Here is a 13,071-nt window from a genome sequence, read left to right on the forward strand (position 1 = left end):
TCCTGTCTCGCACCGCAGGGAATTGTAAACGTTTTCCCGTGGGGAGTACTAGTCCATTATTCAAGCCGGGCGATTTTCGTGCAAAATTGGGTGCAGATTTGATTGAAATATACAGTCACTGTGACTCTCTAGAGTACAAGCTTGCTATTAATGGTATTGGGCACTGATTTGATAACATCTTCCAGGGGACGGACAAGCTGACCAAGGGTACAGCGAAACATTCCGCAAGATCGCTGAAGCGCGGTTAATTTGTGAACGCGAAAAGAATTTACGCCAATAAGTGGGGCAGTTAGGTGCGCTTGGGTTTGGAAGAGATAGAGAGATCGTAGATTAAACGCTTGCCCCTGTCGTGGCTTGTCCTCATCGTCACCACGCGGAGGAAGAAGTTTTGTGATAGCGATATTCTTCGTGCGGCCGGTGCCGGTAAACAGTCCAAGGCGTACGGTAATTAATTAGTGCGAAATGGAAACTTTCCACCGGTTACGGATCACCGATATGCTTGGGCTTTAGATATTCCAATCACAAGGCAACTCGGGTAGGAATGCCAAAGGCGATAATGGTGAATAATGGAGATAGAAGTAGAGAACTACGAAAAAAAAATTAAATGCGAACCAACAGCGTAGGTCCTGGTGGTCCTGGTTTGCAAAAATAATAAGGCAACATTAAGTGTGGCATTAAGATGGTAGGTGGATTGGCACACGATGTCCGCTGGTGCCGGTGCTATGTTCGAGCGCACCACTGGGGCGCCGCTGCTGGACACGGGCAAACACGGGCAAGGGATTTATGGAATTTTTAATAACATTCTAATGGAAGCTGTCGGTGAACGAAGCGCGAAGAGTCGCGAGAAAAATGATGCATTTCGCACAGGCAAGGACCAACTTTGAAGATCATTAGCCGGGGTGCTTTGAGTTTAATAAGCCGAAAGGTTCCATTCTACGGTGGAGCGTTTATTGCTGCAATATTACTTAGAAATTTCATGGCATGTATGAACCGTCATAGTAATGCGTTCTTGTATTCGTTTTTTTTTTGTATTGAAAAGTGAAGTTAATAAAATTAATTGAATTTGTTAATATATATAAGTACATAAATTATGTATAAAAATATACTTAAAGCTAGATACATTCCATGACACGATATTAAAGTAACCTGACTATAATAATAACATTTCCTACGTCAAACACAAGAGGCAACTATGGCTTCTTACACATTATAGTCACAGCAGTGGGAGTCACAGGGAGTGAAGAGAATCGAAACTCCCATCCTGTCACCGCAAAGCCTTAATCCTGGCCGACCGTTCGATTATCCTTTTGGCATTGTGTAGCTTCACCTATAGCGTCGCTACCAATTGATTGCAGCTGAACGGTAGGGAAACGGAAAGGGAAACTCCAATCAACCATTGTTCTCACCTACAGGAACTTGCCATGGAACCTTTCTTACTGCGAGAGTGTTTTCTTTTCCTTCGCTGAGGAGTAAAACCTTTAAAAAGAAAATGATTTACGAAGAGTTGGGAACAGTAGAAAGAACACGAATCGGGAAACGTTTCGTTAAGCAAACCCTCATTTAAAGACATACAGACGCAATCCGTGGAATGTGATCACGCTTCAATTTCTATCATTGCTCGCCGTAATTTAACATCCTTTGCAGTTAGCCGTGGTAAAGCATTGCGACTAGCGTTGGCTCATTGAATTGTTTTCGTTTAATTCACACCACCCAACACCCTGGAAACGATTGCACTTGACAGTGACATCGCTGCCCGGCTAATTTGGCTTCAGTGGCAGCAGCAGCAGCAGAAGCAGTACCTTCAAAACAGCCAATTTTTAACGAGCTCATTAGCATAATCATCATCCTCGATCATCGTCGCGATCAATTGACTTTTCCTCGAGGCACGTCACACATCGCTGCATATCGGTTGCTGTGGACCCCGACCGAGCATGAGCGCTAATGCAACAGATTGCAGCAGATCTGGATGGTGGCCTGCGTGCGAACAGATTGTTTCCTTTTGCCCAAGTGTCCCTTTCCACACTCTATTTCCAAACACACACAGAGCCCTAGACGCGCGCGAGCGAATCAACGATGAACAACCGCTGTGTATGTTTGGCTGTTTTTAAAGTGAATAAAAAATCCATTTCAATTCAGGAGGGTTGCGTGTGGAAGTATCTTCGGTGGCTTGGTAATGCATGCAGCCCCGGCACTGTACTCACCCTACAAGGAAACGTTTTCACCGCGCAGAACGCAGGAATGGGGTGATGTTTCGCTCAGCACAATCCCGGAGGGGACTTTTGGGAGAGGATGTTTTAGAAGGCTAATTGAGCGCACCGACCGAGCAGAGTGAGGAAGGCTGGCTCGTGCGGAAATCATTGCGTGTAAACAAGGGTCGAGCTGGCAAACTGATGATGTGTGCCGTGATTCGGGTGTTCAAGTGGGTGACGGAGATTTTATTTACAGCAGCAAAGGGTGTGTTTACACGGTGTATTATGCGATGTTGTACAAATGACTTCGTAATGGGTCACGGGGTATTCGGTTAGGTTGGGATAGAGGAGCCGAAGGATGAGGCGTGTGAAATTCGGCGGGAAAGCGATGGCATCGATCTTGTCAAAATGTACTGCTGTAGTTGGTTTCTCCATCGAAGCTATTGCTTGGAGGAAATTTGTTAGTTTGTCAAGATTTTACTGAAAATGTAGCTAATGATACATGAAATTGTAAATAATATAGTAAAGCTTTTTTCAAAAATTAACTATCTGGAGGGAAATTATTGGCATTCTGTTTATAATTTCTTTTTTTTAGTCGATTTATATTCCATTGAATATAAGATAATGGATCTTAGCTGGAAGTGGAGAAAACATGATTAATCAAAATATTATATTATCACTTATAACACTTATTATAATATATTATCACTTATTATTAAAAGTTGAGTGTATAGTGAGCACATATTTATAAGATTTGGTTTGAAAAAATATAAATCGGTAAAAGTAGGTCAAAATGATAGCCAATTCGAATTATGTTATTATTCATATAAAGTTGTATTAAAGGATTATTGTGATATCCACAAAATGGCTTCATAGGATCAATTATGGTTGATCAATACAATATTTTAAAATTGTGGAATGAATTCAATACGCTTGACAAAAATACAAACAACCCGTTACAAGCAATAAATGCAGCTAAGAAACGCCGACCCTTTTGTGTGCCCATCGACACTGCAAATCAACCCCGAAAATTATAACTTTCTTCCACATTGCTCTACCACATTTTCGTGCCGTGCAGCAAATTACTACACTGGCTTAAACACTAGTTAGCCACGAGAAGTGCTGATGAATTTAATTAGCCAACACCGGTGGTTAACCAGCGCCACACAACAATCACTAGCAGGCAAGGGTTCATGCGAAAGTATCTTCCACTTCCCGTTCCTTGCAAAAGGAGGTTGCTTAAAAATGTCACTACACCAAAGATAAATACTGGGAAACTTTAATTTCATTGCCAACACACAAGCTCTTCGTGCAGGCCGGATGTAATTTCTATGATTGCGTTCGCACTCGAAATGATTGAGCAGTTTGACCCAACCTCTGGGGTCATTCGGTTGCCGGGGAAGTTGTGTGCTCTTTTGTGTGGCTGTTGTAAATCGGATCGACGCAGGAATGAAATTAAAAAGCGGAAACGTCCGCACAATCGTACCGAGGAAATGGTTGTTTTCTGCCCGGCGACACGTGTGAAATGTAATGAATTTAATGAAACCTTTTCGATGCGCTCTTTACAGCGGCGTGCAGTGGAAACACGGAAACATGTGTGCGATGGGGTGGCGGTAGTGGTGAAAATTATTATTTGAAAAATTGCATTAAAACCAAGACGATATGATGGTGTCGGTGCAGCTCCGTTTTCGAAGAAATCAATTTCACATCCAACCTAGGGAGGTAAGGCAAAGCATAAGAGCACCGTGTATGAAGGGAAGAGAGGATAAAATATAAAAAGACACACACCTACTCGCAGGATTTTACAAGACACGCATTTACAGGAATGGAGTCGGAAGCATTCGGAATTGAATTACGGAAAGATCTCTTTGATAGCTTAGTGCATCAAACGAACGGTGTTTCGCGGTGCGCGGATGATGTCGGAAATCGGGTGTGTGGTAATGGTGGTACGCTGGTAAGATTAAATTTATCCTTCATTTCTCACATCCCGTTCGCGCGTGATACCATGTTCCTTTGCAACGACACAATGAACCTCCCAGCAGACGACAATCCCTCCGCATTCGCTGAAGTTTACAGCCGATCACTAATCCGATCACAAACGGACGTTATGGTGACAGTTCCTACAGGCACCACACATGATGATGGTGAGAATCCCGTTTGGGAGATTTCAAAAGAGAAGACTCGAAATCCCCTCAGCATTCCGTTTCGTTATCACATTATCACGGAGGCGTACTATTTCCTGGGCCTGCAAACTAGAAGGTAGCAAAGGGATGGTGGGCAGTGGTCTTTTGTTGGCCTTGAATTCCATAACGTTTTCGAATGTCGCGATTCGGCGAGATGAAAATGGGAAGGCGTATTCCTTTCCCCGGGAGCTGTCCCCGATTTAAGCCTGGCGCACGCTTTTGACTACCACAAAGTTAATGTCTTCGTCACTGTTTCCGCGCTTGGTGGTACTTCTGCTTTTGCGTGCTGGTACTGGTGATGGTGCTGGAATCCCCACCACGAAGGGTACACTGCACCACAAAAACAAATTGGCGAAAAATTAGTCTACGACGCTACCAGTTGTTTGATCACCACTGACACCAATACATCGCCACCGGTCCACGTAGGCCTGCCGCCTACGAGCTACCTGCAGCCTACTACTCTGTACGGGGTCTGGCACGAGTTCAAAGCGAAACGTCAAAGTCGTTTGCAAAGTAAACAAACACCGCCCTCCCTTTTCGCGAAAGCTACCCGGGCAGGGTGCAGGGTGCACAACAAGACGGCCACAAGACGGGGTTGAGAGGGGGCAAGGGGACAGGTAGACCTGCCTGCACGGAACGCAGGCAGACGGGTTGTCGAAAAACGTAACCATCGGCAGGCAGTGTGGTCACTGCCTCACACACTCGCTGCCCATGTTGGCACACGGCAGTCGACGATCGTTGGCAGGTAGGTAGCGAAGGGTTCGTTCTGCTGCCGTGTGCGAGCGAGACAGGGAAGGCGCAGGGATGCGCCCGCAGGTGTAAGCGAGAGCAGCTGCGAGGTTGCTATAAAACTGTCCACACACTATCATTACCCCTTGTTCACGACGACAGCGTGCCATCAGTCTGCCAACGAATTTGGCACCAACAAGATCACAATCACGGAAGACCGTAAGGACGAGCGGACGAGCAAAAGAAGAAGGACTTTCGCACTGTGTGTGCGTGTGTGGTTTTGGTGCAGTTGTTGTGGTACGTTATGCTCAGAAAAGTCGTACGAGTTGCTTACTAAGCTAGATTAGTAACACAATTAGCGGAAAGAAGAGATATACCAGAGAGAGAGAGAGAGAGACAGTGTAAATCGACAACCGATCAAGTGAATCAAGGGACCAGTTTCGGGAAGAGTGGTATTGAGTTCGGTGTGACCAGTTTGACAGCTTCGTCTGTCCCTTGGCTTCCAGCAGTGTCCACAGTGTCTGCCTGTTTGTGTGTATGATAGTGTGTGCGCGCGCTTCTGTGTGTTATGATTAGCCTTCGCTAGGAACTGGTCGTTGCCACATCGCATCTTGTTTGTATTTACTGTCCCCGAACACAGTCCAACCACACCATGTTGCGGAGGGCACTGGTGGCCGCAATGTTGCTGCTGCTGACACTGATCCTGCTACAGTGCGACGGTCGTGCGCTGAAGCGAGGATCGAACGACAACGACGACGGTTACAGCTTCCTTTCGAAGCAGAGCGAGAACGCTTGCGGGCAGCTGCCACCGCCGGTGCTGACCGAAATACTAGGACCGGCGTTCAATCCACGCTACATGAGCATCGAGGAGCCACCGGTAGCGGACAGCGGTGACCACGCGAACCCGGCGGGCAAGCGAGACGCGGAACCGTTCCCCCCGTTCTACGTCGACGATACGTACTCGCTCGAGCTGAGCAACAAACCGGCCTGGGAGGTGAGCCACGTCTCCGAGTCGATCCCGCACGGCGACGGGGATGCACGAGTCCGAACCCGGCGCGATCTGTTCAACGACATCCTGGAGACGATGGCGGAACCGGCAGCGGACACAACGGCAGCAGAGCCGGACGATGGTAGCAATCCGGCAGCAGCCCGCCCGGTCCGATCGTTCGGCGGCAAGGGACGCACGCGATCGCCCAGTACCGGCGGTTCGCCCCGGCCCTGGGAGTGTGAGGCAAAGATCCGGTGGATCGACCTTGGGCCGGAGTACTTTCCGCGCTTCCTGCGCACGGTCGAGTGTACGCGGCAGAAGTGCTGGTACGGCCACTACTCCTGCCAGCCGCGCTCGTTCACGGTGAAGATCCTGCGGCGGCGGACGGGCGAGTGCGTGCAGAGCGACCGGTTGCGGCGCATCGGCGTCGACGGGCTGCCGGGCGAGCTGCGCGAGCTGTGGGTGTGGGAGGAGCGGGCCGTCAACTTTTGCTGTGACTGTGCGCCAGCCTTCTGAGGGCGGGTTGCTTTCCGGCCGGTGGCGATGTTGTATAGTTAAGCGTTTATTTAAAAAAAGCAAAAATACCAAACTCCTTCCTTCACTCCTCCCCCTCCCTCGCTTCTAAGCTCGCACATCTTAATGTTGACATTCGGATAAGTGGCCAAAAAACCCTGCAGCAGTTTAGTTTTAAGAAAGACAGAGCCGTTGGAGCCGTGCCGGAACCGTGTACATATAGTCGTTAAGGGGGGTTTTTCGGCGGATAGCAGGAACCAGCGCCAAGACGATCGTTTTGCCCGTTATTTCGCTTGGGCGAGTCCTGCAGCCCAACAACACGAGCCGGGGCTGTCGTGTACGTGCGCCTGAGCAGGGCGCGCCTGTGTAGATGTGTGTGTGTGTGTGTTGGGCGTGTGTGATGACCGAAATAAATATACCGAAAGCTTACCGCTGCCCAGCAGTGGACTGAGAAGATTACTGCGTTTTGTTTCTGGTTGTTCACAAATGACCAAGAGTGTGTACTGAGAATAAAAAAAAAAATGCAAGAAAAAGGGACCTTGAGACGGAGGCGTAAGTATGCGTTGTTGGTGCGTTTGTTTGTTTTGCTTGATTTATTTCGCTACCCGGTTGCTGCCAAAGTGTTGTTACCTCGATGGTTTTATTTTCGCTTCTACCGGAACGATCTACCGCTACGCACGGGCTGGGTAAAGGGATCATCGAAAAGGCAACAGACTAGGCCACACTTACTGGTGGGCCGGTAGAAAGGATGAATTTTTGGCCAATTGCACTTACCCTGTGTGGCTTTGTGAGCAGCTAATTTCGTTCGTCCTTGATCAGTTTTGCATAAATATTGAAAATTAGCTGTATCGCGATGAGCCATACGGTCGAGAGGAGGGAAACGCCAGAAGCTAGATTCTGCCCACCGGTGGAGAGGGCCAATGCATATTCATAAACCGTAGCAAACAAATGGGCGCTTTTTGAAAAGGGGTGGTTTCACTGCTCTTCCGCCCCAGCGTTCGAGGGTTGTTGTTGTTACTCTGCACTTGTATTTTTTTTATGGCGTAAACGTGTAAAGATTGTGATTGCATGAGTGATTGTGTTTAACTGCTTGATGGTAATGTGTTACTGGTAGGAAGATGTAATGTTTATAAATAAATAGATTGAATTGAACTGTCTGCTTAAGGAGAAGATCATCTTGTGTTTAAATCCATATTTAAACAGACAGGAGTGCACACTTCGAAGCATAAAAGGCGAATCTATGCCCTAGTCTGATGCATATGTTTTAAGTATTGGAAAAGTGTAAGAAAAAACATTAAATTTGTTATTGTAAATGGCTCATAGATAGTAAATACAAGAGAGTACGCATGATTAGAAAATGTCCTGTTCTAGAATCTTTGTTTAAGTTTTACTCTTTGTTAAATAGCAAATTGTCATCAAAATGATGCTGCGTGCGATTTACAAACAAACATCAATCCATCCTCAGAACGGCAAACAAAAAAAAACTTTGCGATTTTTCAGAAATGTCTCATTATTAATGCATGTTCATCGCTTGATATTTTAATGGAAAAAGTCTTACCACAACTCAGAAGCTCCCCCACTCACCACAGAGAAGAATAAAGTTCCTCCAGAGACGTTGTTCCTAACGCTGCGTGCTGCAGCATGAAAGCGTGTCCATTAGCATAACACCAGCCGGTGTTTCGCTGCTGGATAGCACACAATCCCTTAACCAACGGCTAAAGAATTTTCCCGCGCGGTTTTCCTCTGCCACATTGCGCACCAAGGTGTGTTGCAAGGAATCTGACCGACATACTGCAGCGTTTTGATACCTGCCAGCAACCGGTGGGTTTAGTTGAGCAAATATTTTACCGTATCAATTACACGCTAAATCTGATGGGTAAACGTTATACCCCTGTGTCCCCGTCGGAGCAGTTGGTGGTAATTACCATTATCGTGTCCGATTACACAACAGTTATGTTACGCGCACACATACACACACACACACACACACACACACACACACACACACACACACACAAAAACAAAACGACCCATGCCAAACATACAGAAATGCGTCGACATTGTTTATTTCGTGGCGGATAGTTTCGCAGTAGAAACGTTCTGGAAACAAACCACCCAACAGTATCAGTTACGCACGACTGTTTATTATAGGTATGTTGTCGCCGTGGACGTGTTTCGTTCTTCGATCGTACGTTGTTTAAATCGTGTCTTGAAGCCGTTGATAAGATACGTAAGATGGTAAGCTCAATTAATAACACTACAAGGAATGATATAATATAATAATGCATTGCTGCATTCTTCTTCTTTGGCTCAACAACTGATGTCGGTCAAGGCCTGCCTGTACCCACTTGTGGGCTTAGGCTTTCAGTGACTAATTGATTCCCCCTCATAACAGGATAGTCAGTCCTACGTATGGCGGCGCGGTCTATTTGGGGATTGAACCCATGACGGGCATGTTGTTAAGTCGTACGAGCTGAAGACTGTACTACGAGACCGGCTCAATTGCTGCATTAGTCTTAAGAAATTCACACGCTGCGCATTGCGATTCCGGGACATTTTGGGTAATCAATCGGCATCGGATATCGGGTAATCCATAATTTGGGCGATTAATCGTGTTAATAGTATAATAATTCTTGTTAATAATTCAAACAATATCGCTTAAAAACGGATATGCAACAGCTTCCCTATCGCAGGCAGCTCAAGGTATTGTTCAAACATTGTTGCATCACGAGATCACACACACACACCTGGGCACGAATAACGCGCGTTTGCGAGCTTGATAACCAAACCTTGTCAAATGATTTTGTAGAAGGACATACCAACCAGGTCAACAAACAAAAACATAATGCAACCATAATTCAATAAAATGGTAAAGATTGTACTCCACTGGCACTTATCTTAAGCCTCCATCATTGTCCCTCGCAAAGGTAGCGCTAAGGAAGCTACAAGGTAAGGAAAGAATTCGATTGTATGGGATGATCAATCCAATCGTCCAAATCTTTGGTAGGTTTCACCGAAAATCAATCCGTCTGGTGCTGTTGCCGTGTGTCGGTCCTCGATAAGATAAGTAACTATAACCTACAGCAACCGAGTTTGTGTTGTAACGTCACGAGGCAGTGCATCGATGAAAATAAATACATGTTTTCGACTAGTTTTCGGGACAGTCGAGCGTGAGGCAAGCTATTGGATAGTGTTAGGAAAGTTTAACTACAGGATACAACACAATGCTTAAAGCGCTGCTGATTGCCGTCTATCTACCGTCGTTAATTTACGGCATTGCTGTGAGACCATGTGAGTGCAGAAAGTACTAGCATTCGAAAGCATCATCACAAACCTTCCCCACTGCTGCCCACCATTGCAGGTGCCAACAATGCTCCCGTACCGCAGGAAGTACGCGTCGTTGGCTGTACCGCCGAACCGTGCACGGTGCAGATCGGTGGGCTGGTCGACATGGATCTAGACTTTGTGGCCCCACGGGCCACTAACGGTATGCGCGCCACCCTGGACATCTTTCTTGGAACGTTTCGGGTGCCGTACGATCTGCCGGTGGAGCAGCAGAATGCGTGCAACTTTTTGAAGGATGGCAGCTGCCCGTTGACGCCCGGTGAGTTTGTCAACTACCATCTGAGCACACCGGCGGCAGCACCGTTCGCGGGCATCACCGTTGATCTTCAGCTGCAGCTTGCAGACGACAATGGACAGGCCCTGATTTGCTTCCGATCATCGGCTAGAATTGTTTCGGGCTAAACTATGGGATTTGGTACTTGTTGAGCGAGGAATAAAAATAGCTGTTTCCAAGTAAAAGTATCTGATTTATAGTTTCTTGTAGTCTTGCAGGTCTTAATATAGCTTCTCGCTCCAACCTTTGTGACTAACGTTAGTCATCAAAATCCAGCGAATTTCATAACCGAAATCTTGGAAATTTCGTGAAACTCTACAACTACCGTGAGTTCCTCGCTCGTATATTCTAAATAGTAAACAATTGTTCCATTACTTGTCATATTACGTTCCAAAATGATTGGTCATGGGAGAGGTTTATCGCAGCACGCAAACGGTTGAATCATGCCAGTCCCGAACGCGAGGAAGTGAGCACTGCGGTGCCGCCAAACGGAACGGCTGCTAATCTGTTTAATCTCCATCTTTAATCCAAAACGATTGGCTGACGTTCATCGGCCCGAGGATAACCAGCAGGCGATAAAGTGTAACACCACGGCGTGATAAGATACAAATGTATCAGTTGGTAATTGGCTATTTTACTCTTAAATATCCGGCACCTAGCGCTGAGCGAAGCAGTACCGTGTATCATTAACCAGTAACCAAAGACCCGCCAGTATTTCACGATGAGAAACATTCTGTTCGTAGTTGCCTGCCTTCCGGCCCTGGCGTTCGGTCTTGCGGTGAGGCCTTGTAAGTATTTGCTCGTTGATGCTCCTGTTCCGCTAGTGTAGCAAAAACATAAGCCTGTACTTTAACACTTTTTCCTATGCATTACTTCTCTGGCAGGTGCCAACAATGCACCCATCCCGCAGGATGTGCGCGTTGTAGGCTGCACGGTAGAACCCTGCGTCATCCCGATCGGCGGTATGGTCGATATGGACTGTGACTTCGTTTCGCCCCGTGCCTCCCAGACGGTCCGGGCGACGCTGGACATCTTTTTGGGCGATTTCCGTGTACCGTACGATCTGCCGGCCGATCAGACGAATGCGTGCAACTTCTTCGAAGCTGGCAGCTGCCCGGTGACGGCGGGTGAGTTCATCAACTATCACCTGAGCACACCGGCGGCGGCACCGTTCGCGGGCATTACCGTCGACCTGCAGCTGCAGCTTACCGACGACAACGACCAGCCACTGTTCTGCTTCCGCTCGTCTGCACAGATTGTGGCCGTCTAATGTGTGTAATAGAAATACAAATGTAATAAAATTGACTGATTGGATTGGGTTGGAAAAAAAACTCACCCCTCAATTTCTGTTTTGCACCTTGCCTCGTGTTTGACGCGATTATACCATCGACTTATCTTATCTGATTAGCGAGCTTTAAAAACCGTGCGAACGGTTTATCACCTTCACCTTCACCTCAAGCACGCTCAGTAGACTGTGGAAGGCAGTAGTCACAACACGGTCCATAGCAAGGATTGCAAGATGTTCAAGCAAGTCGTAGCAGTGGTGCTGTTGTTCGCAGCAGTTGCTCAGGGGTTGGAAATTATTCAATGTAAGTAGTTACGCGTGGATGGGCGCGATTTTATGCGTCAGTTTGCCGCCAAGAATTAAGACAAAACCTTCCCATCCTCCGTTTAGGCTCCAATAATCGGCCCACGCCCCAGGAAGTGACCGTGCCGGGATGCACCAGCCTGCCCTGCCAGGTCCCGAACCAGTCGGACTTTAACTTTAGCGTGCGCTTTGCACCGACCTTCCCAACCAACACACTGACGGTGGATGTGCGTGCATCGCTGTTGGGTCTGTTCCTGCCCTACGAGGTACCGGAGCATCTGCGCAATGGCTGCAACAACATTAACACTTCCTGTCCGCTGACGGCTGGGCAATCCGTAACGCTGACCGGTACGGCACCGGTCGAGGCGCCACTCACGGGCGTCACTGTTACGATGGAGTTCGAAATAACGGGCGATGGTGGCCAGGTGGCCGTTTGTTTCGCCGCCACCGTGACGCTGCTGTAATGCGGGTGGAAGGCGTTACAAAGGTTACACAAGGGGTAATAAAGCAGATGTTATATCGCATCATACATCAGGTCATTAAAAGTATTTTTGTCCGAACATGGATTACTTGCAGTATTTGGGAATATAAAAAATATTTATATATGTCTGCGTCATAAACAAACCAGAGATAAATATCGGATAAGACCCCCCGCAGAAACAGTGCAAACTCATCAGCAGCAAAATTAACTATGTGACGTCAAGCTCTCTTCCCAAAATATGATGCAATTCAAAACAAACAATGATTCTGAAAATAATTTAAATTGAATTATAAAAACAGCATAATATAAAAGGTAAATTGTTGTTATGGTTTCATATGTAAATTTCGGGACTTTTTGCCTTTTTTGTTTTGTTTCAAAGCTAAATTCACAAAAACGCCTAATGGAAGGTATTGCCTTACCCCTGAATCCCTGATGTACTAAAATGAGTACTAAAAAGCCAACTGCATGAAACTTCTGTGCAAAACCATCAAACCCAGGGTAATTTTTACTTGCGCCTTTAATTATAGAACACGCAACCCGATGGACTTAGCTGAATACGGTTCACGCTCCTGCAAAATGAGAGAAAACCAACACACAAAAATGAAATGATTTCGTCAATGAATTCTCTGGCAGCTCGCAGGCACGCTTCATGGCTTGCTTTATCGACGCTACCCCTTTCGTGATAAGGATATGCTGCTGTTACGCACCGTTACAGCGTAAAGACGCGAGTTACGTTGACTCACAAGTGCTAAAGGTAAATTGAATTGGAAAAACGTGAATG

General features: G+C 46.8%; 4 protein-coding genes across 4 annotated transcripts; all 4 read left to right on the forward strand.

Annotated features, from left to right (window-relative positions):
- The first annotated feature begins 4,858 nt into the window (after positions 1 to 4,858).
- Positions 4,859 to 7,056, forward strand: LOC120897340 (protein trunk). Its single transcript, XM_040302156.1, has one exon. It carries the CDS (start codon positions 5,754 to 5,756, stop codon positions 6,603 to 6,605), a length of 852 nt encoding a protein of 283 aa, XP_040158090.1. The 5' UTR covers positions 4,859 to 5,753; the 3' UTR covers positions 6,606 to 7,056.
- A 2,607-nt stretch (positions 7,057 to 9,663) lies between these two features.
- On the forward strand, positions 9,664 to 10,349 carry LOC120897746. The gene is made up of 2 exons (XM_040302810.1): positions 9,664 to 9,893; positions 9,964 to 10,349. Exons 1-2 carry the CDS (start codon positions 9,827 to 9,829, stop codon positions 10,347 to 10,349), a joined length of 453 nt encoding a protein of 150 aa, XP_040158744.1. The 5' UTR covers positions 9,664 to 9,826.
- Positions 10,350 to 10,872: 523 nt separating this feature from the next.
- Positions 10,873 to 11,564, forward strand: LOC120897662 (NPC intracellular cholesterol transporter 2-like). The gene is made up of 2 exons (XM_040302682.1): positions 10,873 to 11,009; positions 11,106 to 11,564. The coding sequence occupies exons 1-2, from the start codon at positions 10,943 to 10,945 to the stop codon at positions 11,489 to 11,491; spliced, it is 453 nt and encodes a 150-aa protein (XP_040158616.1). The 5' UTR covers positions 10,873 to 10,942; the 3' UTR covers positions 11,492 to 11,564.
- Positions 11,565 to 11,674: 110 nt separating this feature from the next.
- On the forward strand, positions 11,675 to 12,338 carry LOC120897663. The gene is made up of 2 exons (XM_040302683.1): positions 11,675 to 11,810; positions 11,897 to 12,338. The coding sequence occupies exons 1-2, from the start codon at positions 11,741 to 11,743 to the stop codon at positions 12,271 to 12,273; spliced, it is 447 nt and encodes a 148-aa protein (XP_040158617.1). The 5' UTR covers positions 11,675 to 11,740; the 3' UTR covers positions 12,274 to 12,338.
- The last annotated feature ends 733 nt before the right edge of the window (positions 12,339 to 13,071 follow it).

This window comes from Anopheles arabiensis, chromosome 2, assembly GCF_016920715.1.
Source record: "Anopheles arabiensis isolate DONGOLA chromosome 2, AaraD3, whole genome shotgun sequence".
Taxonomy (NCBI): domain Eukaryota; kingdom Metazoa; phylum Arthropoda; class Insecta; order Diptera; family Culicidae; genus Anopheles; species Anopheles arabiensis.

Excerpts from the sequence above, each read along its gene's own strand:
- LOC120897340 (XM_040302156.1), top strand. The coding sequence starts at position 5,754 with ATGTTGCGGAGGGCACTGGTGGCCGCAATGTTGCTGCTGCTGACACTG.
- LOC120897746 (XM_040302810.1), top strand. The coding sequence starts at position 9,827 with ATGCTTAAAGCGCTGCTGATTGCCGTCTATCTACCGTCGTTAATTTAC. Across the intron at positions 9,894-9,963 it reads CGGCATTGCTGTGAGACCAT|GTGCCAACAATGCTCCCGTA; the intron begins GTGAGTGCAGAA and ends CCACCATTGCAG.
- LOC120897662 (XM_040302682.1), top strand. The coding sequence starts at position 10,943 with ATGAGAAACATTCTGTTCGTAGTTGCCTGCCTTCCGGCCCTGGCGTTC. Across the intron at positions 11,010-11,105 it reads CGGTCTTGCGGTGAGGCCTT|GTGCCAACAATGCACCCATC; the intron begins GTAAGTATTTGC and ends CTTCTCTGGCAG.
- LOC120897663 (XM_040302683.1), top strand. The coding sequence starts at position 11,741 with ATGTTCAAGCAAGTCGTAGCAGTGGTGCTGTTGTTCGCAGCAGTTGCT. Across the intron at positions 11,811-11,896 it reads GGGGTTGGAAATTATTCAAT|GCTCCAATAATCGGCCCACG; the intron begins GTAAGTAGTTAC and ends TCCTCCGTTTAG.